A 24,611-nucleotide genomic window follows, 5' to 3' on the forward strand; every position below is an offset into this window, starting at 1 on the left:
TATTTTTCCCGGCCCTGTCCCAGCATTGCGTAACAATTTCGTACGAGATTTTAAGGTTTATTTTCTCTCAACATTACAAACTTCGGTGATCACAAAATTCACTTGGAAAAAAAATTTTGTTTGTGTAATTTTTTACTCTGACTGAAAAATTACCATATGATTGCTATTATTTTTTTTTGTTTGACCTTGGAGAAATTATTGGTATCGATTACAAAACACCATACGTTCTAATTACTTTACAATAAAATAAAATAAAGTTTATCCGAAAACTGGGCAATGTCACCCCGGCGGGCAAAGTCACCCCAGTTTACGGTACCACTGAAACTCTTCCAATAATCCGAAATAAAGAGCTAACTAATTAAACTTGGAGATTCCATCAGCTATTGCCATGTTTCGAGAAACCTCCGTTCGTCAGCGAGCCGAGTTTCTTATTCGAGTTCTGCCCCTCGAGAACTTAGCCGGCGTTGTCGGCTATATGCATAGATAACAAGCGCATTATGCCACATAAAATCCTGGATGCATAATGTATCCGGTGTATCTGTGTCAGCCACCAGCACGTAAACTTATCCGGCCGTGTTCGCACATCCCCCGTCGGCGGCTGTGTGCGCCCATAAGTCCGCATATATTTACGTGTGTACACAGGCCTCGAAAGAGGAGCATCCCACCCTCCACTCCGCGGCGTATAATACATAGTCGCTCTTTTACCAGTCTTACCGCCGCCTTATTTTCGCGTCCCCCCCTCGTTCGCCGCACCCCCTCCGAGTTCGTTTCGCCCAAACAGATTACCCGGGCTTTCGAAAGTACGTCGTACATAAAATATGATGTTCCAAAAATATATGGTCCTTTACCCAGCGTGTAGAAGGATTCCCGTATCAGTGCTGCTATATCCGCGCAGGATTTACTGTTTATTACGATTACTGGGACGTATGAATATAAAGGACTCCGTGAGGGATGGGCTCGCCGAGTGGCTCGCATTCGTCTTCGCGACATACTCGATTTACGGGCCCACTGTGTCCTCGCGATGGTAACTTCGTTTCGGCAAACTTTGCATTACGCGCTTGCTAAATTCTTTATTAGAGGGTTTTTGTAACGACCTAGAATCTCCTTCCTGGTGTTTCTGTAAATCTTGCTCTGTTTTATAACCGTCAGTTTTAATGAAACGACGGCCCTGAATCCTTACGCTCGTTCCCAATTCTCCCGTTGCAAACCCAGCTGTATTACTACCCCAATCTAAATCATACATCACCGTTTCAAGAGACACGGTAGTGTCTCGCGGCAAGTATATATAGGTATATTTCGCCGAGCAGTTTTTGGAAAAAGCCTGAGATTACCGAATCTCAATAACGGCTGATTCGATTAAGTTTTGAATGGTCTTAATGGATAGCTTGGGCTTGATTTATATAAGAAAACTGTCTTCGTTTTGTTTCTATGTGCCTTATGAGCTGAGATATTCCGATGTAAAGTTGCAATTTGTCGAATTTTATGTTAAGAGATTTTCAACACTTACTATAGCAGAAGTCCACTCTTTTTCTATAAGTTCTACATTAGGTTGTAACTAAAAAATGTAGCTTTTATATGTTTAGAGATAATCGAAGCAGAAGATGATGCAGTGTGATCTACGTCAGAGAAAAAAAATTATTGTGGCATAGTATTATATTAATTAAACGATTTTATTCAGCTTTGATCCTCTGTTTGCTTCTTGTATGTTTGCTTCATATCTGAAAACTCAAATTTAAACCAATTCCACCAATCCAATTGTCTTGTAGCTTTGCATGCGTGCGTAGCTTGGATGACAATATAATATATTGTTAAAAAAAATAACCCCGAGGCGGGGAAAAAATTATCGAGTCATCAATAAACACTACAAAATGTGTGAAATCCCCACAAAATTACCTTTTTTAAAAAATAAGGTACAAAAAAGAGCGCCAAGTATATAATCCGATCAAAAAGAATCTTATTTAAGAACATTGTCGTAAATTAATATAAATTTATTAATCTGCTATATTTAACTTTACAAAAGTAATGATATACACAAATGGCGCCAATTAGCACAATGGCTATTTATGCAAAGAAAAAAATGTATTAAATAATATTAAGCAGATATATTTTTATTTTATATAAATAAATGTTTCAATAGCAATAAATATTTTATTTAAAATACTTGGCGCTGCTCTCCGAAAAAAATGTTAATTGTCTTGGTTAATAAATAAAACAAGACAAGACACCACTGAGACAAGAAAGAAAGAAAAAGATTTTAATGCAATTTATACACATTTATTCAGTTTAGCAACACCAATTCGGAGAGCAGTGCCAAGTATTTTGAATAAAATATTTATTTGTATAAAAATATATCTGCTTAATATTACTTAATACATTTTTTTCTTTGTATAAATAGCCATTGCATTAATAAGCGCAATTTTTGTGTATCATTACTTTTGCAAAGTTAAATATAGCACATTGATAAATTTATATTAATTCACGACAATATTTTTAAATAAGATTCTTTTTGATCGGATTATATACTTGGCGCTCTTTTTCGTACCTTTTTTTAAAAAAAAGGTAATTTTGTGGGGATCTGAATTACATTAAACTAGAACTCCTCTGAAATATACACACCATATATCCTACGATCCACCATTTCCCACCGAAATCACCTGCACCGCGTACGCGAAGGTGCACGACACCCTGCCCCACATAAGGTGCCGCGCGCGCAATTTCAAAATCGCCCCAGCCGAATCGGGCGTGAAAAGCGTTAACACCGGCAGACAATTGTCGTATTGTTCCTCTTCGCCCGTCTCGGGAAATTATGGCGGGGTCAACAGAATTTCTCTTCCATTGTTGCAGCCGAGGGCTCGTCTGGTTAGACTATCGAACCACCCGGTGGATTTTTTTCCCCCGCTTTTTCTCCCCTCGCCTGGCATTACACGTGAAGCGGGGGGGGGGGGGGGAGAGAATGGACCGGGCCGAAGAATGGGTTCTGATTCTGTTCCCGCTGGAAGCGGAGGTGCTGACGATGCCATTTGTCGATCCCTCGTAACTACCGACGCGCACCTACAACTTCCAGGTACAAATTCATACGTGCGCGGGGTACGTCCGCGGGATCCTTCCTGCTGAATAATGATTTCTTGTTTACCACTTTGGCCCGAATAAATTCGAACGGCTCCCCGGCCGCCGCTGAATTTCATCGCCCTCTGCGTTCCGGGCGCTGGTTCTTGCGCCCGTGCACACCTTTTACCGATATTAGACTCGCTCGCCCTGGTACGCGCGAAAGAAAGGGATACAAACGCCGCCAGGGGAGGATGAACAAAAAAAACCGAGCACCGTTCCTCCCGGCATCGTTTCCCGCTTCCTCTGTTCGTTTTCGGTACTATCGGTTTCACCTTACGCCTGTAATCAGGATAACGATAACAGTTAGCGCGCGTGCACAGGGAGATTTCCAGGGGAAGCCGGTGTTTGGGGAGGCAGCAGTTTTACTTGGAGCACGTCCGTGCTTGGTCAGTTAGGGGACGATGCTTTCGGTGGATTTTTTTTCGGTGCTTCGGTGGCCTCGGGATTGCATGCGGAGGTTGGGTTCGGTACTGGAGAGTTTAGTTGAGACTTGTGCTAGGGAAGCTTGCTGTAAAAATCGCAGGCTGTCCCCAGGGAATTACTTAAATTTGTTGTGCTACGTGACGGAAGATTAGATGGGACATGAATGGGTTAATCAGCTTTTAACTTTATTGCGTTCGTTAAACTTTTACCGTCCACATGGGTCATGTTAGTGATACTGGTAGCACGTAATAAAGCTTACGGCGAACTATCTTCCTTTATAATCTTGTAATTTAGCTTCCTTTCAACGGAGCTCGTAATTTAAAAGATCGTCTGTGACATCATTTGCGACATTGCTGAGCTGACGCACAGTGGCAGTGAAAGAAGAATTTAAATGTCACGTATATTCCGAGGAAAAGGATCATACTTGGCCTATATCTAAAAATACAGGGTGCATCATAATATGTGGGACCCACTTGAACGATGGACGAGGGACACAAAAACAGTGAAAAAAAATTCATGAAACGTTTGACCTCGTTTTGGAGTTAGAGCCATTTTTATATTTCAGTAATGCGCAGTTGCTTACCTTTATAGGAAGTCCTCGAAGTGGCTACCGTTGACCTGAATGCAAACCGACAGTTCTGTTGTACTGTTTCTTAAATTAAAAAATATATGTAAAAAACTTTTTAAGTTAAACGATTTTATTTTATATGCACTGAAAACTAAAAAATTATTCTTTTCTTGAATTACAATTTCGATGGTGTTTTTTCACTTTAAATGAAATCGTGGACTCTAGATCCTGTTTTAAGTTGATTCATATTCTGTTATGAAATATCCTGCTCCACGATTTTATTTAAAGTGGAAAAACACCATTGTAGTACAAGAAAATAATTATATTTTTAGTCTTCACTGCATTTCAAATAAAATCATTTAACTTAAAATTTTTTTATGTATTTTTTTTATTCTCTACTTTATAGTGTTTAACTTTTGATTTGTGGTTATACCTATGTTGGTTTTATGTCGATTGAATTGATTTGATTTGTGGTTATAGGCTGATTTCAAGTCCTTTGGATTTCTGGTTATGGGTTATATTTATTGATGACTGGGTAATTATTAAAAATTTCATAGTGGCTGTGGGATTTTAGTGGGTGAAAATCCCACACTACCCTGGCGTCCGCGGGAGATTCCCTTCTGGAGGCGTTGGGGTGCCTTTTGAAGATGTCTCCACGTTAAAATATTATAAATTTTTTTCACAAATTATTTTTATATATACTTTTTTTTACTTGGGGAAATCTTCAAAAGGCACCCCGACTCCTCTAGAAGGGAATCGCACGGTGGCGCCAGGGTAGTGTGGAATTTTTACCCAGCAAAACCCCACAGCCACTAGGGTGTGTCAATTTTGTGGGTAAATTTAAAATTTTTGAAAATTTTAAAATGTCTAGTGACAAAGTAATGGTGTTTTTAATCCTGAGTCTGAAACTATCTTCAGAAACTGATTTCAGCGAGGTTTAGCTACTTCAAATCACAATTAAATAAAGTGAAAATTAAGTAAGATTTAACTACAAATTACACATGCATATACTGCTTAAAGTGAGTCTTGCTTACATAAAATCATAAAAATGAAAATAAAAATATGTGGAAATTAGTATTTATTACATTCACATGAAAACGTATGGAAATGTGTATTTATTACAAAATGAAAATATATGTAACTTTACCAACAGATGTGGCCATACTAGCCATATGTCACCTATGTAGTAAATTTAATACTATTTAGCAAAGTCCACCAAAGAAGCGATATCTTGTTTGCTTCTGTTGCGGTTCATAAGCTCAATTATTAATTTTTTTTTAATAATTTTAGTAATTCCCGTATTTTTCTATAATTTCAAATGGAATTCCTACTAGGTAAATAATGTATTACAGAAAATTTAAAGGCAGTGGTTAATTTAAAACCTGAATTTGTGCCGTTTCTCCATTAATCCTTTTTAAAATTAAATCATTGAAAAAATTGACACATCCTAACGGCCACTATGAAAATTTTAATAATTTCCATGTAAATATCTCTATTATTAAGACCCATTGGCAGAAACGCTCGGACACCTATTTACTTATTTTCGACATAGATTCATCGTGCCAAGGCTCGTCAAAATTGGTGTCTACCTCGTGGTGTCCTCCCCTTGTAAAAAAAAAACACGTCCAATTACAAACAGATACACAAACAATTTATTAGAATCAGCTACACTATCTCTATTTACCATTTTGAATTACTGAAATATATAATACGGTCACCCCGGAACGAGGTGAAATAGGGTACAATTAGGGTTTTAATATAGGGTTTTCGTGTCACCTGTTCTTCGTCGTAGTGGCTCCCACATATTACGATACACCCAGTACATGGAATCCACATAACTGCCCTGGTTCGCTCATACATTAAACATGTATTCTCTGACAATATCGTTAGCTAACATTACGTCGAATCAATACATTCGTACACAATTTCTGTGTATATACCGCATGATATACCGAAGTCGACGGGATGGATCGTTAAAGCTGACTCGCGTCTCGAGCGCTGATGTCCCCACACAATTCTTGATTTCGTATCGTTCAGACAAGATTTGCGTTTGGACAATCATAGCCTGAGACATTCAGTTCCCTCCGGGGCCATCGCCGTTAGCATCCAAAGAAATTGCTCCGTGGAGATTTGCCGCCAGTAATCCGCGCTCTTGCGCCCTGCTCTCCGCCTGCGAAACGGTGCCCGAGGAAACAGGAGTTTCATTATATATTTATTTCGGATTAGTCGCCGTTGACCCAGTTCTCCGCACCAGCGACCACTTACCCGCCGCTCGCGCGCACACTTCGGAGAAATCTGCCGCGCCGCGCGTTCAAGTCCCGCCAGGAATTAGGCTGTCCCGAATGGCCGTGCAGAAAAGGGGCCAGCTACAAAAATTCTTATGGAAATCAGATGGGATCATCTCGTTACCTTCTTATTCAGCCACCTCGGCGTACTCCATTACATTCTGCTTCGCCCGCGCGGGGCTAAACGGTCGATTCCCTTTGATCAGCGTCATCATAAAGATTGGCAAACTTAGAGTGGCCTCCGTTGAAAACACGTCCCCGTGAGCGCTGCCTGCCGGTGTACACGTCGGGATCACCGGTATACGTAATTACGTTACTCCGTCTTACTCAATCTTGATCAATCAGCTGCTATTCAGGGCAAATTAGGGGCGGAGGAAGCGGGAAAGGTTGCGTCAAAGGACCTGTATCGCTGCCGTTGCCTTCTTCGCCTCTTCTTTTCCCGCCTCCCTCCCTCTATCGTTACCCATCCCAACGCCAAGTGCCGCTCGATCATGCATTCTTATCGTTGCCACACACTCGTCATCCCCTCGCTCCCCACGAATCTAAACAATTTACCTAATTAACCGCGCGTTCAACGGTACAAGATCCGCGCAAAGACACAGACGATATCGAGACTTTCCCCGTGGCGTCTCCCAATTAATTTTCCATTAAAAAGTTGATACCCCGTCGACCTCGTGTTCGAGATTATTTCCATCCGCCCCGCGCCCTGGCCGGGTGGCGTAATACCCTCCTTTGTATTCATGGCCGACACAACGAAAAACCCAACGAGGCGAACCAGGGGAGGGGACGTAGAAAAGGCACAGTGGAGCCGTTTCTGCAGACGATTCGGCGATGATGAAAAAGCAGCCGCGAGCGAGGATGACCGCGTGGAAGCCGAAGGGAGGTAGCAGTGAAATGGGCGGATAGCTGGGCAAGATAGACGCGCGATCGGTGTGGTCGAATGATTAGGTTAGCCGCCTCGGATGTAACTTCGTTACTCGCCAAATGAACAGACAAAACCGATCCACCCTCTCCGCCCGTGCTTCCTAGCTCCGTCATCTCCTCTGCATATCCAGCTTCGACAGCACTTTATCCCGATCAAAGACGACGCTCCAGGCTGCGCGTGGCTACCCGTTCAATCAATTTCGCTGGATCGTTCTCTGTCTCACGATCAAGGCGCCGACGACGAAGCCCGATCGCGGATACGCTCGATAGTTCACGAGCCCTTAGATGGTACTCCCCGGGATCCCCGACCACCTCCCTGACTCCGGGGAACGATACGCATGATAAATAGTCCGCCGTGTCGATGGTAACCCAGTGAACGTTAATTTCGATCCTCCCTGACGCTCTCGGCGCGAACGCGCTACTTAATCGTGGATTTAAGGGGGCCGTCTCAATTTTGTTGTGGTCCGAATCGATCGAAGCGTTCCCAGTAAACAAACGGACACTAATGAAACTACTGCGGTCGATAAAAAGAACTTGTACAGAGACGACATCTCCCGGTACTCCGGGTAGATAAATTTTTTACGCATAGTTGCCACATGTTCTGTTCTCTCTGTCTCTGCCGCGCTATTGACACAGAGTTCTATCTTTTTATCGAGAAGTCCTGAAGGAATACTCGTGAAGGAATACTCTTGAAGGAAGAGAGATCGCGCCGATTCGGATAAACACGCTGCCGAGAGTTGTTCGAAGCCTTCAGATAAAAGTCGAATAAACTACGGATAAAGATGAAAACCTTATTCGACGGTTCGAATAAACGTTCTTCGTATAAAAAAAAATTATCTTTCGCCGTCGAATAAATTCACTTCAAATAAATTTTTTCATCCGTGGTGTTTGGAATAAAGATAAATCGTGCTATTCGATGCTTCGAATAACGGATAAACATAAAGTATCTTTTATTTGAGTTTAATTCTTTATTCACCGTGATTCGTTCAAGCTTCTCTGACGACAAAATAGTAATAGGGTAAATGCGGCAACAACGTAATACGACTCTCAATACGTATTAGCAACTATGTCTCTCCTACATTTATCGGCCAGTTGGGACTCACCGGTTCTGGTGGTACATGGCGCGAATATACCACCAGCGCCGGTGACGGAGAATCCTTGAAGTCTCATTCTGTCATTTCTCGGGTCTGTCACAGTACACGAGTCGTAAATTCATTATTTTTTCAACGTACGGTGCTTATTAGCGTTCAAACGCACCAGACCACCCTGCACTGATGTCTACTGGAGGCAACTATACCCTCAAAAACTTCCTTCGCGCCGATTCCAGGACGAAAGTTGGATGAAACGGTTTGTTTACTACATCGCGTATACGTAAAAACTGGTGCTACGTGGCTCGAATATACTATCAGCGCCGGTGACGGAGAATCCTTGAAGCCTCATTCTGTCATTTCTCGAGTCATAAATTCATTATTATTTCAACGTACGGCGCTTATTAGCGTTCAAACGCACCAGACCACCCTGCACTGATATCTACTGGAGGCAACTATACCCTCAAAAACTTCCTTCGCGCCGATTCCAGGACGAAAGTTGGATGAAACGGTTTGTTTACTACATTGCGTATACGTGCACGCTTTTCCTAGCTGGGTGAGCTTACGCACGCACTTGAAGGCCCAGTGAGATGGCCCCCTTAATTGTTGTCCTCTGCGAACTCTGGAAGGTGAGCGTTCGGGGGAACGTTACGTGAACCGATGCGCAGGTCGCTTGGAGCAGGGAGGCTTTGGATAATAGGCGGCTCCTTTTTTGGAAGGGAACGTCGATTGTTTCGTGTACCATTGTAGTCTATTCCAGTACACCAATTGTCTCGTGCTTTGTCCCCATTGTCAGTCCAGCGTGTTTCTATTTTCATTCGACACGTATGACGCCATCGCCGCGCGTTTATCAGTTCCACACATTGTCCTGGTCAGGGGCGGTTACATTACATACAGAATAATGGTAATAGGCCGTTTGAATACAGGGATGGCAGCCTGGGCGAGGATAATGGTGGTTGAATCGTATAATTTTTTGGTAGCTTCCACCGTTCCTCCTCCCAGTGTATCTTATCCTTGGCGTACGCTTTCGTCTGAATGGCCCCCGCGGCATTTCCCCGGACACTTCGAGGCGTATAAATGGGGCCCAGCCGGTGATCCAGTTTCAATAATTCACAGGCAGATTTTGAATGGTCTCCTTCGAGCGATGCCGCGGTCTTCCATTCTACGGGGCGAAAGAAGGGAACGGCGGAGGCTGGAGGACAGGAACGCGGAGGAACGAGAGGAAGCTGAAGTTTCGCGACGCCGGGAGGGTGAGCGAAGATGACGGTGGAGAAGACGACGAGGGGGGGGTGAAAGGGGGGGATTCTGCCGTGGCATTGATCGGCCAGGCTACTGCCACGGGATTCTTGCCCTGGCCTCTTCAGCGTCCAATACCTCTGCCCCCAAAGTTTCGCAGGCCGAATGGCTGCATCCTATTCAGCCGCCTGCGCTGCTCTCCTACGCCGCCGATTCGACAATTTCGTAGACACCGTTTGCGCGTTGCATAATCATCGCTCGCAAATTGGGGGCGTTCTAAACGGCCCATAAAGAGAGCGCGTCGATATCCGTGACCCCGTTCTTCAAAGGGGCGCGACTGTTTTCTCGCGATAATCGGATCGTTCGATCCGCTGCGGGGGTAGGGGTGGTCCGATGGCGGCGGGAGGTGGCGTTTCCAGGCCATAGACGATTCCTTGATCCATCAGGACGATCTCCTGTGTCCGATATCGCCGAGCATCTCGGGCGGAAGTGACGTCGTTTGCGGCCCTCCTTGAAATTCCGCTTGAACTCGTTGCGACATTCCCGGTAACGAGGCCGGGGCATCTTCGGGATATAAACGGGCCAGGGAAACGCGGCGCGAACTGGTTGATGGCGGAACAAAGGGAGAGGATGGTAAGGAGCGGCCGAAAAGAGCGTCGGGGATCGTTTTCTGGTCGATTTTTCAGGAAGAGGGCAGGCGTAGCCGTCGCCGCTGGTCTTGGAGCCCTGCGGACCGTTCCAGCCACCGGAAGCGAGAGCGCTGCGGCGACTCTGGCCAGCCGCGGTATGTCGGTAGCGTCCGCTGGCTTCTCGGGGAAAAACGGCGCGGCGGAAAGGGAGGCGAGAAGAAAGAGTGACAGTCGGATAGGGAAGCTGCTGGCTGGGAAACGAAGGAGACGAGGGAATTGAAGCGTAGCCTGTGCTCTCCGCTCGGCCCTGGAACGGGGAACGCTTTATAATTGAAAAGCTTCGCTTAAATCGAAACGTTTCTCCCTCTTTGTGCCGCGTCGTCGCGGAAAAGTAAGAGGCCGCGATGGAATGGGTCGGATAAACGAATTTATTAAGGGCACGTCGAGGTTCCGAGGCAGTCACAGCGCCTATCATTTTCCTGGGGGGGGGGGGGGGGGGCAGAAGAAACTTGGCAAAACATTGTTCTGTGCCGTGGTACACCACGCTATTGGGCTCGGCTCACAGTGGTCAAAAATCGAGGAAACCTGCCCAAAACGTGAAAGTGACCTTTGATTTGAACAAAAATAAGTATACTAAGGTTTTCGAGGTCGCTGATTACGAATCTGATGTCAAAATTGCAAAAAAAAAACAAATGGCGGACCCAATATGGCGGACGCGCATATCAGAAAAACATTTGATTTGGTCTAAACTTGGTACCCTGGAGTTTTCGAGGTTGCTGATTATGAATTTGAGGTTAAAATTGCAAAAAAAAATGGGGAATGAATATGAGAAAAACATCAAATTTGGTCTAAACCTTGTATCGTGGAGTTTTCGAGGTCGCTGATTACGAGTCTGATGTTAAAATTGCAAAAAAAATTGCGGAACGCATATGAGAAAAACATCAGATTTAGTCTAAACTTACAGGTGTTGTACTTTGACAGCCTCTCAAAAAAAAAGTTCCGATTTGCTCTACCTTGGCTTCTTGGAACTTGTTCACACGAGTGTAAAGAGTCTGAAAGAGTTATTTCCATTTGCTACTTTTTGCAACTTTGGAGTTAGGACATTTTTTAATAAGTTAAAGTACAAATGGAACTCCGGACTCCTCGATTGGAACGCAACTTTGTGGGTTTATAGAGTGACTCAAGACAAGAACAACGGTATGCTTCATCCCTGCCCTATCGCTCTTTAAGCGTGTGAAAACTACGCTCAAAGTCAAATAGGCGCTCCCACTTTTTCGCGTATAACTTCTAAAGTACAACAGACAGAAAAAATGTTTCAAACAAAAGTTTAATGGTGTAATAAGCGCTGCAAACTTGCGTTGACAAATTTTTTAAAAGAGTTTGAGAAAAATTCATGACGAAAAAAACCTTTATTTTTTTAAAAACCAATCCCACTTTTATATATTCGATTTTCATCAAGTATACGTATATTTAGTCGAAATACTCCATTCAGTTCTATAGATGAAGCAGGATTTGGCTGTTGGTTGCTGATACCAAGTTTAGACCAAGTCTGATGTGTTTCTGATATGCGCGTCCGCCATATTGAGTCCGCTATTTTGTTTTTGCAATTTTTTACCTCAAATTCGTAATCAGCGACCTCGAAAATTCCAGGATACCAAGTTTAGACCAAATCGGATGTTTTTTTTTTATATGCGCGTCCGCCATATTGGGTGCGCCACTTTGCTTTTCGCAATTTTGACTTCAGTTTCGTAATCAGCGACCTCGGAAACCTTAGTATACATATTTTTGTACAAATCAAAGGTCACCTACATGTTTTGGGCAGGTTTTCTCGATTTTTGACCACTGTGCGGCTGAGGCTTGGAAAAAACTTGCGCTGGGACGATCTTCACCGCGTTCAGTTACCGTTTCTACGGTTCTAGCGAGAAATACCTTTGCATTCCCTGACACGTTGCATTCCACACCACAGCCCAGGATGGCGTCCTTTAAAGGTTCAATCAAGCCAATCACCATGTTTTTCCCATTCTCTCCCAGACAATGGATTCTTTCATCGATAGCGTATCACCGACTCCCCATCACAATATCAGCTTTTATCAAGGTTTCTTATCGTCATCAAACTACGATTCATCATTGTTCTTTGTAGAGGGGTGATTGTAGCCCGAGTCAACAGCCATCTGCGAGTTTCTTTTCGCCAGCCATTTTGTTCTTCTATTACTCGTCCATTCCCAGCGTTTCTTTGGATCATGTCAAATTGGTCCATCACTTCGAGGCTTTGTTTTAGGGGGACTTCGCTCCATGAGCTAATAAAGTCCGCGGCGAGTCGATGAAACGGTAGCCCCGCAATTATGCCAGGAGCTGTGGAACGTCAGGATCAGGAGGGAACTCGAAAAATCAGATCGAGGGAACGGAGAAACGAGGGTGTACTTTTACGAGGGAGTATTTTCAATGGGTCGTTCGGCAGTCGCTGTTTTCGACTGTTGAAATTGAAAAACGTAGGCGCGGCTCGTGCCAGCTTGGCTCGGCTTCACCTTATGCGCAGCCAAACTGTTGACCCCGTAAATTGCGAGTTATTGCCTTTATGGGTCCAGAGGATCGAACGAGCCTCGCTCGGGAGCGGCAGAAGGTAAGAGGGTTGGTATAGGCTGCTAACACAGCCCGGGCGATAAAAATCGCGCAGTGTATGTGAAACGCATTCAGCCACCTCTCCGCGTTCACAATCCACCCCTTTCGCGGAAGTGGCTATCAATTTGTTTCGTATTACAACCGCTCAAGAATATTGTCCCTGTCTAGCGTTCCCAGTCTCGACGAAATTGGACCCTGTATCAGGCATCGACGTTGCCAGAACATCGCGCTCTAAACCCGGCGAAGCAACGGCGGCTCCTCGGTGCCTCTCGCTCCTCGCGGCTCTCGGTTGCCAGCAAATGATCGCGGAAATAATTATGAAAATTATAGAGATTTCAATATCCACCTGCGATCATTATCGTGCCTCGGGGTCGGGATTATTATCGTAATCCGCCGCGGAACTGTATTTCTATCGGATAGGCGGCATTACTCGCCGAAACGCGTTGAAATTACAGCGTTAAAGGGTGCTTAATAAAATCGGTCTGGGTTTAGCTATCGCACCAGTGTAACGCGCCGCCTCGCGTTAATTTCGCCCGTAAATACTATCCCCATAAAAGACTTCAAAAAAGTAAAAAAATTACGCCAAGCACATGAAAAAGTCGAGGACGAAAAAGAGTGTCACAAAAAAATAGAAGGTAATAATAATTACAATATAAAAAAAAGATGTGAAATCAAAATGAGCTGCAAGTACATATTAATCATACATTCCATTACTCATAACGCGGACATTCTAATCCCATCAAAAAGAATCCCAGTTAAAAACATTGTCGAAAATTAGTATCTTTACAACATATATATCTGCTTAATATTATTTAATACATTTTTTTTCTCTGCATAAATAGCCATTGTGATAATTGGCGCCATTTTTGTGTATCATTAGTTTTGTAAAGATATTAATTTTCGACAATGTTTTTAACTGGGATTCTTTTTCATGGGATTAGAATGTCCGCGTTACGAGTAATGGAATGTATGATAATATGTACTTGCAGCTCATTTTGATTTCAGATCTTTTTTTATATTGTAATTATTATTACCCTTTTTCGTTCCCGACTTTCGCTGTATCACCGTTTCCGACTGATCCATGAGACGATATTACGATATCTCTGTCATGCGTGGACCGATTTTATTGAAATTGGTCTTAATCGAAAGCTTATATGCAGTTTACATGAGAAAAATGCCTTTAAATTTAGAAAATATTGCAGGCATGATGAGATATTAATGAAATACGTTTCAGGTTAGGTTGGAATAGCTCCGCGACGAGTAAAGGTACTATTACCCGGCCGAAAGAAGATCCCCAAGAGGCGGGCTCGGGCGATACAGTCCGTCGCTATGACGATTGGTCGAATCATCTATTTGGGCACACTTTTAATGACGCGGCACACGTATTTTGGTTATTGGCTGAAGTAGGCACATACATTGTCGCACCGCGCGACAAAGAGAGCGAACAAAACCCATCGAGATCGAGTGGAATAGAGCGATCTGACCGACAAGCGTCAAAGCAATAGCGTAGGCATCTCAGACGGTTAACCATTAATATATAATAACATAAAAATTTCCTTATTTTTCAAACAATCTGTGCGACATTGCGTTTGGGTTTATTTTAATCAGAAAAATCTAACCAAACCAATGATAATACTTTCCTGAATATATTGTGAAAAATAAGGAAATTTTTATGTTATTATATATTAATGGTTAACCGTCTGAGATGCCTACGCTATTGCTTTGGCGCTCGTCGGTCAGATCGCTCTATTCCACCCGATCTCGATGTGTTTTGTTCGCTCTCTTCGTCGCGCGGTGCGACAATGTATGTGCCTACTTCAGCCAATAACCAAAATACGTGTGCCGCGTCTTTAAAAATGTGCCCAAATAGGTGATTCGATCAATCGTCATAGCGACGGACTGTAATGCTCGAGCCCGCCTCTTGGGGATCTTCTTTCGGCCGGGTAATAGTAAGTACACGGTAGCGACAGTCGACATATACAGGGTGTCTTTCCTGTACTTGGCGTCAAGACGCTCCCGCGTCTCTAGATCGGGACTTTATTACCGTCAACGATGCCTGGGCATAGTTAAACGTCATTACACTGCCACCGTCTCTGAACGCCGACGTTGCCGAACGCGGCGGGACTGTGCCACGCAAACGATGATTAACGTATCGGCGGAGATTGTTTGACGCAGCCGTTCATTAGTAAATATCAATCGAAAATGGATATTTACGCGGCCGCTCGCGGGAGGGTAAAGGTTGAGATTGCGCGTCTGGCGCGGGGGCAGAGGGTCGGACGTGAGGGATGGCCACGTTGGCGAACCAGGGGGGTGATTTGTGTGACAGATCGGGGCCAGGGAGATCGCGGCAGCCAGTAGCGCCGATATATTTCGTTTCCTAGTCCATCGAGTGTACCGACTGTTTTCCAATAACGGTCAGTCATCCGTGTGTCCCATGTATACCCCGTATGCGCATATTCATGTGCATACGAGCGAGCCGGCCCATAAACCCGCCCAAGGCGACCGCCGTCACGGTTTATCGAGGGAACCGAGATCGGACAAAAGCTTCGGAACTTAGGTATTCCACCCCCTCGGGGACACGGGTTACGTTCCGGTCAAATTTTCAGCCGACAGCGTCGCGAGCTCGCAACAGGTTGAAACAGTTGCAAATAGGATAAGATCTGGGCTGACGGTCGAGCGGTGTCGCCAGTGGGGAACGGACGTCGAGGAGATTCTTTTCCAGCATCTATTATTCGAACCGTGGGAGTCTTGACTCTCGCGGGAGTGTTGCGTAATGATATTTTGATCGTGGGGGATCTCGTAGGAATCCGGTGCGATTTTTTAGGGGACTCGGTAGATCGTGGAACTGTGAATAAAGGGAAGTTACTTTGGGAAGGTAAGGAAATTGTGAGGCAACGTGGAAGTACGATATCCTGGGAGTGGAGATTGGAAAGAATTTAATTAGATGGTATTCGGGTCAATGGGTATCGGAAGAGTAACGGATATGGAGATAGAGGCGCGAGTACGAAGGGTTCATATTTTATATTTCACCGGAAAGTTCCGCGATCGCTCGTTACGATCGCGTTTGTTCGTCGGTTCTTTTGTCCCTCCCCCCCCCCCCCGTGTCTGATAACTCGATTCGTTCCGTTACGCTCGCGTGTTCCGCGATAACGGGGGCGCCCGTGCAAACTCCGCCGGCGCTGCTGAATAGCGGCCAGGTATCAATTAAGACGGGATTTGTTCGCGAGAAACGAGGCAATTTGCAAAGTGTTGAGGCACGATCGGTCGCGTAGCTGGAAAAAAACAGGAGGGACGGAGCGAATAGCCGCCGAAACCCTCGTCGACAGGAGGGTGGCTGAAACCTGGCCCCGACGGGCTCGCGTATTTTCACCAGAAATCTTACAACCGCGCTAGGAAACGTTCTTGTTACTACCGACTGGCGCTCGACAATAAGCAATTACGTAACGCTAGTCGGCGGAGGGTTACTCGTCCCCTTTCGAGTTCTTCAATCCTCGACCCTTGCCTCTCTTAACTTACGCCGACGAGTGGGCTCGAGCAATTGCTTCTCTCTTTAGCTCCATCACGCACGATTATATTAATAACGCGAGCCACCATTTTCCTACCTTTGCATACCATCCAGCAGATGGAAGTTTTGACTACCCCAAAATTGATTCCCAATTTGAAACTCTCGCTATTACACGGAGTGTATCGGAATTCGTAGAACAAACTAGTAGTGTAGTAAAGAGAGTTCTAACCCAAATTTGAGTTTTGCGTTCAATACACGTTCAGAGTGGTGCGATAGACGTTCAATACACGTTCAAAGTGGTACGTTTAGACGTTCAACACACTTCAGAGTGGTACGATAGAAGTTTAATACATGTTCAGAGTGGTACTGGCGCCATAGGTGTATTGAACGTCTATCGTACCACTTTGAACGTGTATTGAACGTCTATTTTACCACTTTTAACGCGCATTGAACGTCTATCGTACCACTCTGAACGTGTATTGAACGTCTAGTCGTACCGCTTTGAATGTGTATTGAACGTCTATCGTACCACTCTGAACGTGTATTGAACGTCTAATCGTACCACTCTGAACGTGTATTGAACGTCTAATCGTACCACTCTGAACGTGTATTGAACATCTAATCGTACCACTCTGAACGTGTATTGAACGTCTATCATACCACTCTGAACGTGTATCGAACGTCTAATCGTACCACTCTGAACGTGTATTGAACGCAAAACTCAACTTTGGGTTAGAACTCTCTTTACTATACTACTCAAACTGAAAGGGAGGTGGATGTAGGGTAAGTGCATCTAATATCGCCTAGCACGTAATATCGCCACTCGCAGGTAATATCTCGCGAAGAAAGTAATTAGATGGAAAAATATCAAGAACCCTTCGACAGAGAACGATTCCAATTTACGGTTGGCGAAATTAGGCGAGCTTGCACTGCGTTCATAAGTAAGCCCCTGATATAAAAACAAATCTCACTGCACACTTTCAACTTACTTTTCAGTTTTGCCGAAAGGCATCACCTCCTTTTGGGCTGCGCCACGAATTCCCTTACACCCTGCCAAGCTTCCATCCCGTCGGGGGTTGCCAGAATGTGCGCGCAGCTTCGAACGCTCTTTGGCGCAGTAGGCCGCACGATTTTTTTCGTCTGACGGCGGCCAGACTGCATTATCGAGGGTAGGAATGCAATCACCTGTAATTTCTCACACCGCTCTTTGGCTCTCCCCCGGGGGGTGGGCTCGATCGATAGGGGCAATGTGTTTACGCCACCATGCCGCGCGTCTGATGCACCCGATGCGATTCTCGTTAAACCCGTGTGTCCCTACTGGCAGGTCGGCGAGTTGTGCATGCGAGCCTGCCGGAATCAGCCACGGCGCAGCTATGTTTCATGCCCGTAACGCCACAAATTCACATTAGCACATGCGACGCTGCCGTTCTGAACCGGCTAATTTATTTCCACCGCGGCGGTAAAGCCGTCGCTTTTGGATTTTTCCCCGGAAAAATATCGCGGCGCGATGGTTATACAGCGAATTCCGCGAGCCGAGCGACGAAAAACACGCGACGTGACAATGTACGTCGCGTTGCAAATGCAGTATTGGCATCCGTGTGGGAGCGCGTCGTAGCTATAGCAAGTGGAATGGAAGATTTGTGGGCAAGGAATTTTGAAATAGTTTCATACGTGGGTTCTAAACTGTAGGTGTAATATTAACGTAGTTCTGTGTCGGGAAATTAATTCAGTGCTCGGGGGAAGTTCCCTATTTACAACTCTTCTGGGGCTGTAGATCGTTGTAGAACTAGGAGAACAAATGTGGAATGGACTTCTGAATATACAGGACAGCGTGTATTCGTTATACGCTCGTTTCAGTGTCAGCGAGCTTATAACGTGTAGGAACATGTTTTTGCGACTGATTTCTTTATACTCCTGTTTCGACATGATAGCTGCTCGTTTGTGAGTATTGATGAGCTTATAACGAGGGAATACTGTAGAGGAAGGGGTGGTAAAATGGCTCCCCAGTTTTATCGATCTTCCTAAAATCTGATTCATAATTTAAATTGTTTTCAATTTTTACTTAAAATGTAGGGAAACTAATAAGGTTATGTGCGTTAAAGGGGCCATAATACCACCTTTTCTCTACTATATTTCACGCAAGTTTGCTACAGAGTTCGAGCACGCAGATCCATTCTCTATAGGTATTTAAAATACAGTGGAGGCCAAATTATTATACTCAAACAAAAAGGTTTGAGATTTTGTAAATTTAAGCGATGGAATGGCTGTATCTCTGCGAAAAATGATCGCAAATAATATTTAGCAAATAATAATAATATGAAGCACAGGAAACGAAGTTTCAGAATTTTTTGCCTAGTTTGAACGTATGCACGGCCCAAAAAAAATTGTCTCCGTTAAATCCAAGGAAGAGCTCTTATAGAGCAAACATTTATTTTTAATTTCGTTTTTCTTGGTTTTGTTTTAAGATTTTTATTGACCGAGTTATTCACGACTAAAGCAAAAAAGGTACTTTTCACTTTGAACACCTATAACTTGCGAATTCATGATCGTAGACAAATTTTCATGAGTGTTTTGCAAAGCTAACAGAGTTTCCTTTCAGAACCTTTATTTGCCAATATAAGATTTTTTTTTAATTATGTTAAATTCATTTTAAAACGATCCCAAAAATTGACGAAAATGTTTTGAGTATAATAATTTGGCCACACTCTGTTTATGCTCGAGATTTGCTGTTCTCAGGAGATAATCAGTAAAAGCTGCATCAACTCATAGAATTTCTTAACACTGTATAAAAGCTTCATAGAAATTACAACTGTGAAACCGAATCGACAATTGCTAATAATGTGATAATAGCGAAAGCTTTTCAAATTTTTTGCATACATTACGCTCGTTCGTTGCCTCTGGTTAAATTTCGAGCTGCACGACGTTCAAGAGTTCCCCCGTGAAAATAATTTCTCCAGGAATCGGATAATCACCGCGGTGCTACTCTTAACGAGATCGTTATCGACCAATCAAGGATCGTTCCCGCTTCGCTTTCCTTCCTTTTCCACCGGAAAATCACTTCTGTCTGGCACTCTGTTCCAACGACAGAGGAAAAAGGAGCAAGTCTATGGTAAACGAACGAGGAAAAGCCGGGCTGTGTGTGCGAAGGCATTTCACACTGTTGGCGAGGGTATTACAGTGCGTGTAAACTTGCAAAAAGCCATATTCACAGCTATTCGATATCGGCGCAGCTTTCTACGCGTTAACGTTGCCTTTACGCTGCAAGACGAAATCTTTACGACGGGAAAGAATGTGCCTTTCCCTCCGATTCCCTCGTTTCGTGTAAAAGAAACGAACCCAGAGGGTGGATTTAAGGAACGTGTGGTTGCATAAACCGGAGTGTTTGTTAAATTCCCATAGTACAGAAAGCTACTCCTGCTTTTTGAGTTTTAATTGATTCCCTGCTGTGTGCTCTACGAAGCTGGAATGTTTGACTTGCTGAAATTTTTCTGATGAAGTTGCTGCACGTTTATCTTTCATCTTGAATAAAATCGGCTGATTACAGGGGAGAGGCAGATGAGCGTCGCTGCATCCCCGAAAGTCAAATCAATTCGAAAATTACTACCCGGGGGCTTCTTCGCTTCATTCGTCGCGATTTAATAACCAGCCTGGATTAATTGAAAATTCGTTTAATACGTTTTGCAAAAATTCAATTTCTATATCCGTTATTAACTTCACTGAACAGCTGCACTATTTACCCTAGTGTAATAACGTGCAATAAGTTTAGTCGGTTAAGCTTTGGCTCGTCTGTAGAATTATAGCTTTTACAGTAATTAGTTTTCCGTACTATTATCAATAACAACGGAGCATAAATTGAAATGATAGTAAATAGAATAATAAAACGTTGATTCTTGATCACCGCCTCAGTAGGGGAGACCGGGGATAAAAGTTCCGGGGGTAAGTTGTTCCGACGGCTCTGTCTTCAAAATAAAAAGAGCGTTGTACATTAAATTATTTTTTCCGTGTGAGTTGATCACGCCACTCTGTCACGTACTTTAATAGCGTCCGCGACAGCGAATTGTGTGGTTGTAAGCAAGGACCTATTAGTCGCGTACCAGATAAGTAAAAATTGTTCTATCATTATTTTTTGGTCTATTTCAATTATTTAATTATGGATCAAATGACATTTAAGAGCATGGTGTAATAGTGTTTATCTGTTGGATATATGTATAAGCAGAATAGTCTTTGAAATTGCTACTGTGTCGGTAGGGGCACGTTGTTACCGTAAAAACTTGCCCCGCCGCAAATGCATAAATTGTTTCTGCTGTGCTTTAAGATGCGAACATATGAATGAAAGGCGGAAAGGGACACGACTTCAATCGTAGTTATGCGTAAAGATAAATAAAAACTGTCGGTAGAGAATTCAATATCTTCCACATGATTCCATCGAGATTTATTAAAATACTGCAATGTGGAGAAGAGTCCATAGTAAGCTACAAGTACAAATCTCAATAAGTAGGTACCTACATATAGTTGAATATAAGACTGATTAGTAGATTATAGTTTTTATACCAAAGATAATGTTTATGGTTATTACATCGTTTTGGTTTTCTTTTAAAGATAATACACTTTTGTTGGCCTGGACCTTCGTAAATAAACATTATTAATAAACTTCTGTTTTATTTCATTAGAAATTGAAATATTTGATTAAAAGGCAACTCTTATATCTTACAAGGGAAGCTCCCGAACCCGAAAATTCAAAAAAATCTGAAACTTGTAGGGGATTTCCTCCTGATTACAACGCAATTTCTGTTTGCTACTCAAATTCACTCGAAGGGAGTGAAATTAACCCTTGAAAATTCGGCTATTTTCCGATTTTGTGTTATAACTCGCGAAGTGTAAAAGATAAAAAAAAGTTTCAAGACAAAAGTTACTTCTTTTAATTAGATCTATCATTTGGTAAAAAAATTATTTTACAGTTCACGAGTTATAACACAAAATCTGTAAATAATCGGATTTTCAGCGTTCAATTACACTCCCTTAGAGTGAATTTGGGCAGCGAACAAAAATTGCGTTGTAATCAGGAGGAAATTCTCTACATATACACAAAGTTTCAGATTTTTTCGAATTTCCGGGTTCGGGATGTTCGCTTGTTAGTAACAACTTACCCCAATGCGATAACAACTCGCCCCGTACAGGGGTAAGAAGTTCCGCTCCGATCAGCCAAAAATAAATTACTTTCTATGGAAAACCTATTACAATATATTAAATACAAGCTTAAACTCAGAAAATATAATAAATTTAACAAGAAATTAGTCAATAGTGAAGAGAACAACTGCATTATTTTCCAGTCATTCTTAATGTTTCATCGAAATCGGAACTTTCAGCCCCGGTCTCCCCTGCATTCGACTGTTTAGAATCTAGAATCTATTTCACTCGAAATCTACAACTAATCCAGTCGAAGCGTTTCAAGGGTGACGTTCTCAACTAGCCGTATCCCCGCAGGTAAATTCAGGGTAGCCGGCGAATCCATAGATTTGTCCACTGTCAGAAACTGATACCGAAGTCAGGGGAAACTTCCAAATCAGCGTAGTTCGCGGGTGTTTCACGAATTGAATGCAGAGCGCTCGGCTTGCAGCGTGGCTTCGACTGCGGGATCTGAGCCGACGTCGAAATCCCTCTGGCTGAATTTCGCCACTAGCTGACGGATGGATTCATTGGCAAATCCGCTGACCTTAATTCAGGCCGCGCACTGCGACGAAGAATTTAATAAAGTCCCCTGGTTCTTCCACAGTTTCGCGCCAATATCGCATTATTTTAGTCCTGCGGAGATTTATCCCTCCTCCCCGATTGTCCGCGCGATCGATATCGAATCCCGCCTTCGATGGATACACCGGATTCGATGGAAAATGGAATTGTCAAATTCTCTGTTGTTCCGTATCCCCGTGCGCGCGAATAATTTTTCAAGCGTGTCCACGAAAACAGCCAACTCCGCGGGAAGAACAGATAAGTTTCACCAACGTGGAAGACCAAAGGTTCCTAACCCGTCGCAGAGATCATTCACCATAGTCCCCTGAAATCGAGGTTCGACTCGCGAATCGAGTACCTAACAGGGTGTGAAATCTGTTCCCCTCGATTTCCTTAGTTACACCAAATTGTCCAATTTCCTGTGCCTCTTTTTCAAACCTCTCAGAACCTTCCCTGAAAACGCGTCAGAGTTACAAAATCGCTGATACTATCCAAGCTGCTCTACAACCCCTGGCTCCGTAATCGAAAGGAAACCCTCAGGATTCATCAGGCGCGCCTAACGATCAGCTTCCCGGAAAAATGCTTGGGAGCTATTCCGCCCGGGAACGGGACACGCCTATCGTCGTTTGTTCCTCATTCCGGGGTCCCAGTTATCCACGAATCTCTCATTTCGATGCTCGATATTAGGCTGCCGCTGGTAGTATCGAAACGGCAAATTAAAACGCGAGGCTGGTTCGCCGCTGCGCCCCTACCGTCTCGCGAGTCACGGGATCCTCTCGGATCCTGGTAACCGAACACGCTCGCGTGGATCCGCCTGGGGCGACGGCGAATTAGTTCCCCGACGATTCGCTCTCCGGGCCGGTGTCAGAACGCGGGAAGCTCTTTAAAAATTGCAACGGAAAGTAGGGGGAGGGTAGCAGGGGGGGCGAGGCTGCAGAAGCATCGAAAAGCTGAGACGACGCTGCCTGCGCCGATAAATTAAGCACGCCCCGGGCTTCCCGCCTCGAATATGCATACCTACGTACATATATGCCTAGGCCCACGTAAGCCTCGCGTGCTCGTGCACAGCCTCCCTCCGTGCACACCCCCACGCGGATGCACGTGCACCCTCCACCCTTTATCTGGCCTATCTATGCACCCTCTTGTCCCCTTTTCGCGCATCGCTACCGTCCCCCCCCCCGTTCTTCTCGTCTCGACGACTCTTCCCTTTCGCGCGAGGGGCACGCGAGGGCTGTAAGGAGCGAGGGGGTGGAGGGACATCGGCCGGGGATTGTATCGAGCGAATTTCTGCGAGACAAGCGGAACCGCTATCAACGGGAAACCAGCCGAAAAATGTCAGCGTAATAAGACGAACCGCTGTTTCCAGGCTGGCTGAATTATCGGTGTTTCCAGCGGGGGTGCTTTGTGCGTTTGTTGAATCTTCTGGCGGGGGTTGCAGGTGATTCTGGGGGTATGCTTTTGTGGGTCAGAATTGCTACCGGGATTGGGCAGCGTTTTTATGCTAATTCTCTTTCGTCGGTTTTCTTGTAGGTGACCATGGTAGTTCGCAGAGAATAGGAGCACCGTGTTTCTTTACAAGCGGTAGCGTGAGAGTTCAAGAACTGGTGAGTAAGAAGCTCTCGACGCAGAGTTTGCGCAGGCAGGGTAAACTGTACAATTATTGGCACCCTAAGCAAAAATCTCAATTAGAAATATGTGTTAGGTTCTGTTGGCTGAAGGTGTGCGTGTAATGCGTATACGTGTTTTGTTGACGAAAATTTTGACTGGAAAAGAAGAAGAAGAGTCAGGAGAAAAATCTTACCGTTTCCGACTGATACATCAGACGATATTACGATATCTCTGTTATGCGTGGACCGATTTTATTGAAATTGGTCTTATTCGAAAGCTTATATGCGGTTTACATGAGAAAAATCCCTTTAAATTTAGGAAATATTTCAGGCGTGATGAGATATTAATGAAATAACTTTCATGTACTTGGCGTCGAGACGCTACCGCGTCTCTAGATTTCAATCTATTAGTTATAAAGCGACAAAATACACTTACCTACTCCTCAGCAAAATTTTAAGAAAACGCCCAAAACTTAGCCCTTTTTCCCACTTTATGGTGTTGCCAGATGTAAAATGTGTGGTTGAACTACTGGGCTTTGCAGTGTTGTAGTGAAAGAAAAATAAGAAATTGTAAAAAAGTAATTTCTAAACTTGTACTTGTTAATATTTGGTTTTTTAATCAGGAGCGCCAATGATCAGTGCAGTTTACCCTACCACTGAAAGGCACTCTTAGCGACGTGATTAGCTACTCGTTCGTCAACCAAATATTTGCCTCGAAATATGTAAAAACGAAAGTTTCCCGTAAAGTGTTCGTTATCCAAGGAAAGGGGAAAGGTTACCCAGGCGAAGGCGCGTAATTCGATGGACCAACAAAGCATAGCCACCCCACTCCGTTGATAACGCCAATGGTTATTCGCACGCCCAATTTGTCCCTCGAAATTTAATCCAGCGA

The 24,611-nt window shown here is 44.0% G+C and overlaps 1 protein-coding gene and 1 long non-coding RNA gene across 2 annotated transcripts in view; one reads left to right on the top strand and one right to left on the bottom strand.

Moving 5' to 3' along the window:
• Positions 1-23,842, top strand: part of LOC143373165 (uncharacterized) — a 57,882-nt gene extending 34,040 nt beyond the window's left edge. The window contains exon 3 of the mRNA XM_076820125.1: positions 23,643-23,842. Within this exon, the coding sequence (XP_076676240.1) occupies positions 23,643-23,842 (200 nt within the window). The remainder of the gene's footprint in view (positions 1-23,642) is intronic.
• LOC143368112 (uncharacterized) lies at positions 1,813-2,575 on the bottom strand. The gene is made up of 2 exons (XR_013085162.1): positions 2,543-2,575; positions 1,813-1,893 (listed from the first exon to the last, which is right to left on the bottom strand). It is a non-coding gene; the product is annotated as an uncharacterized LOC143368112 (long non-coding RNA).
• Positions 23,843-24,611: the final 769 nt, after the last annotated feature.

Source organism: Andrena cerasifolii, chromosome 1 (assembly GCF_050908995.1).
Source record: "Andrena cerasifolii isolate SP2316 chromosome 1, iyAndCera1_principal, whole genome shotgun sequence".
Classification (NCBI taxonomy): domain Eukaryota; kingdom Metazoa; phylum Arthropoda; class Insecta; order Hymenoptera; family Andrenidae; genus Andrena; species Andrena cerasifolii.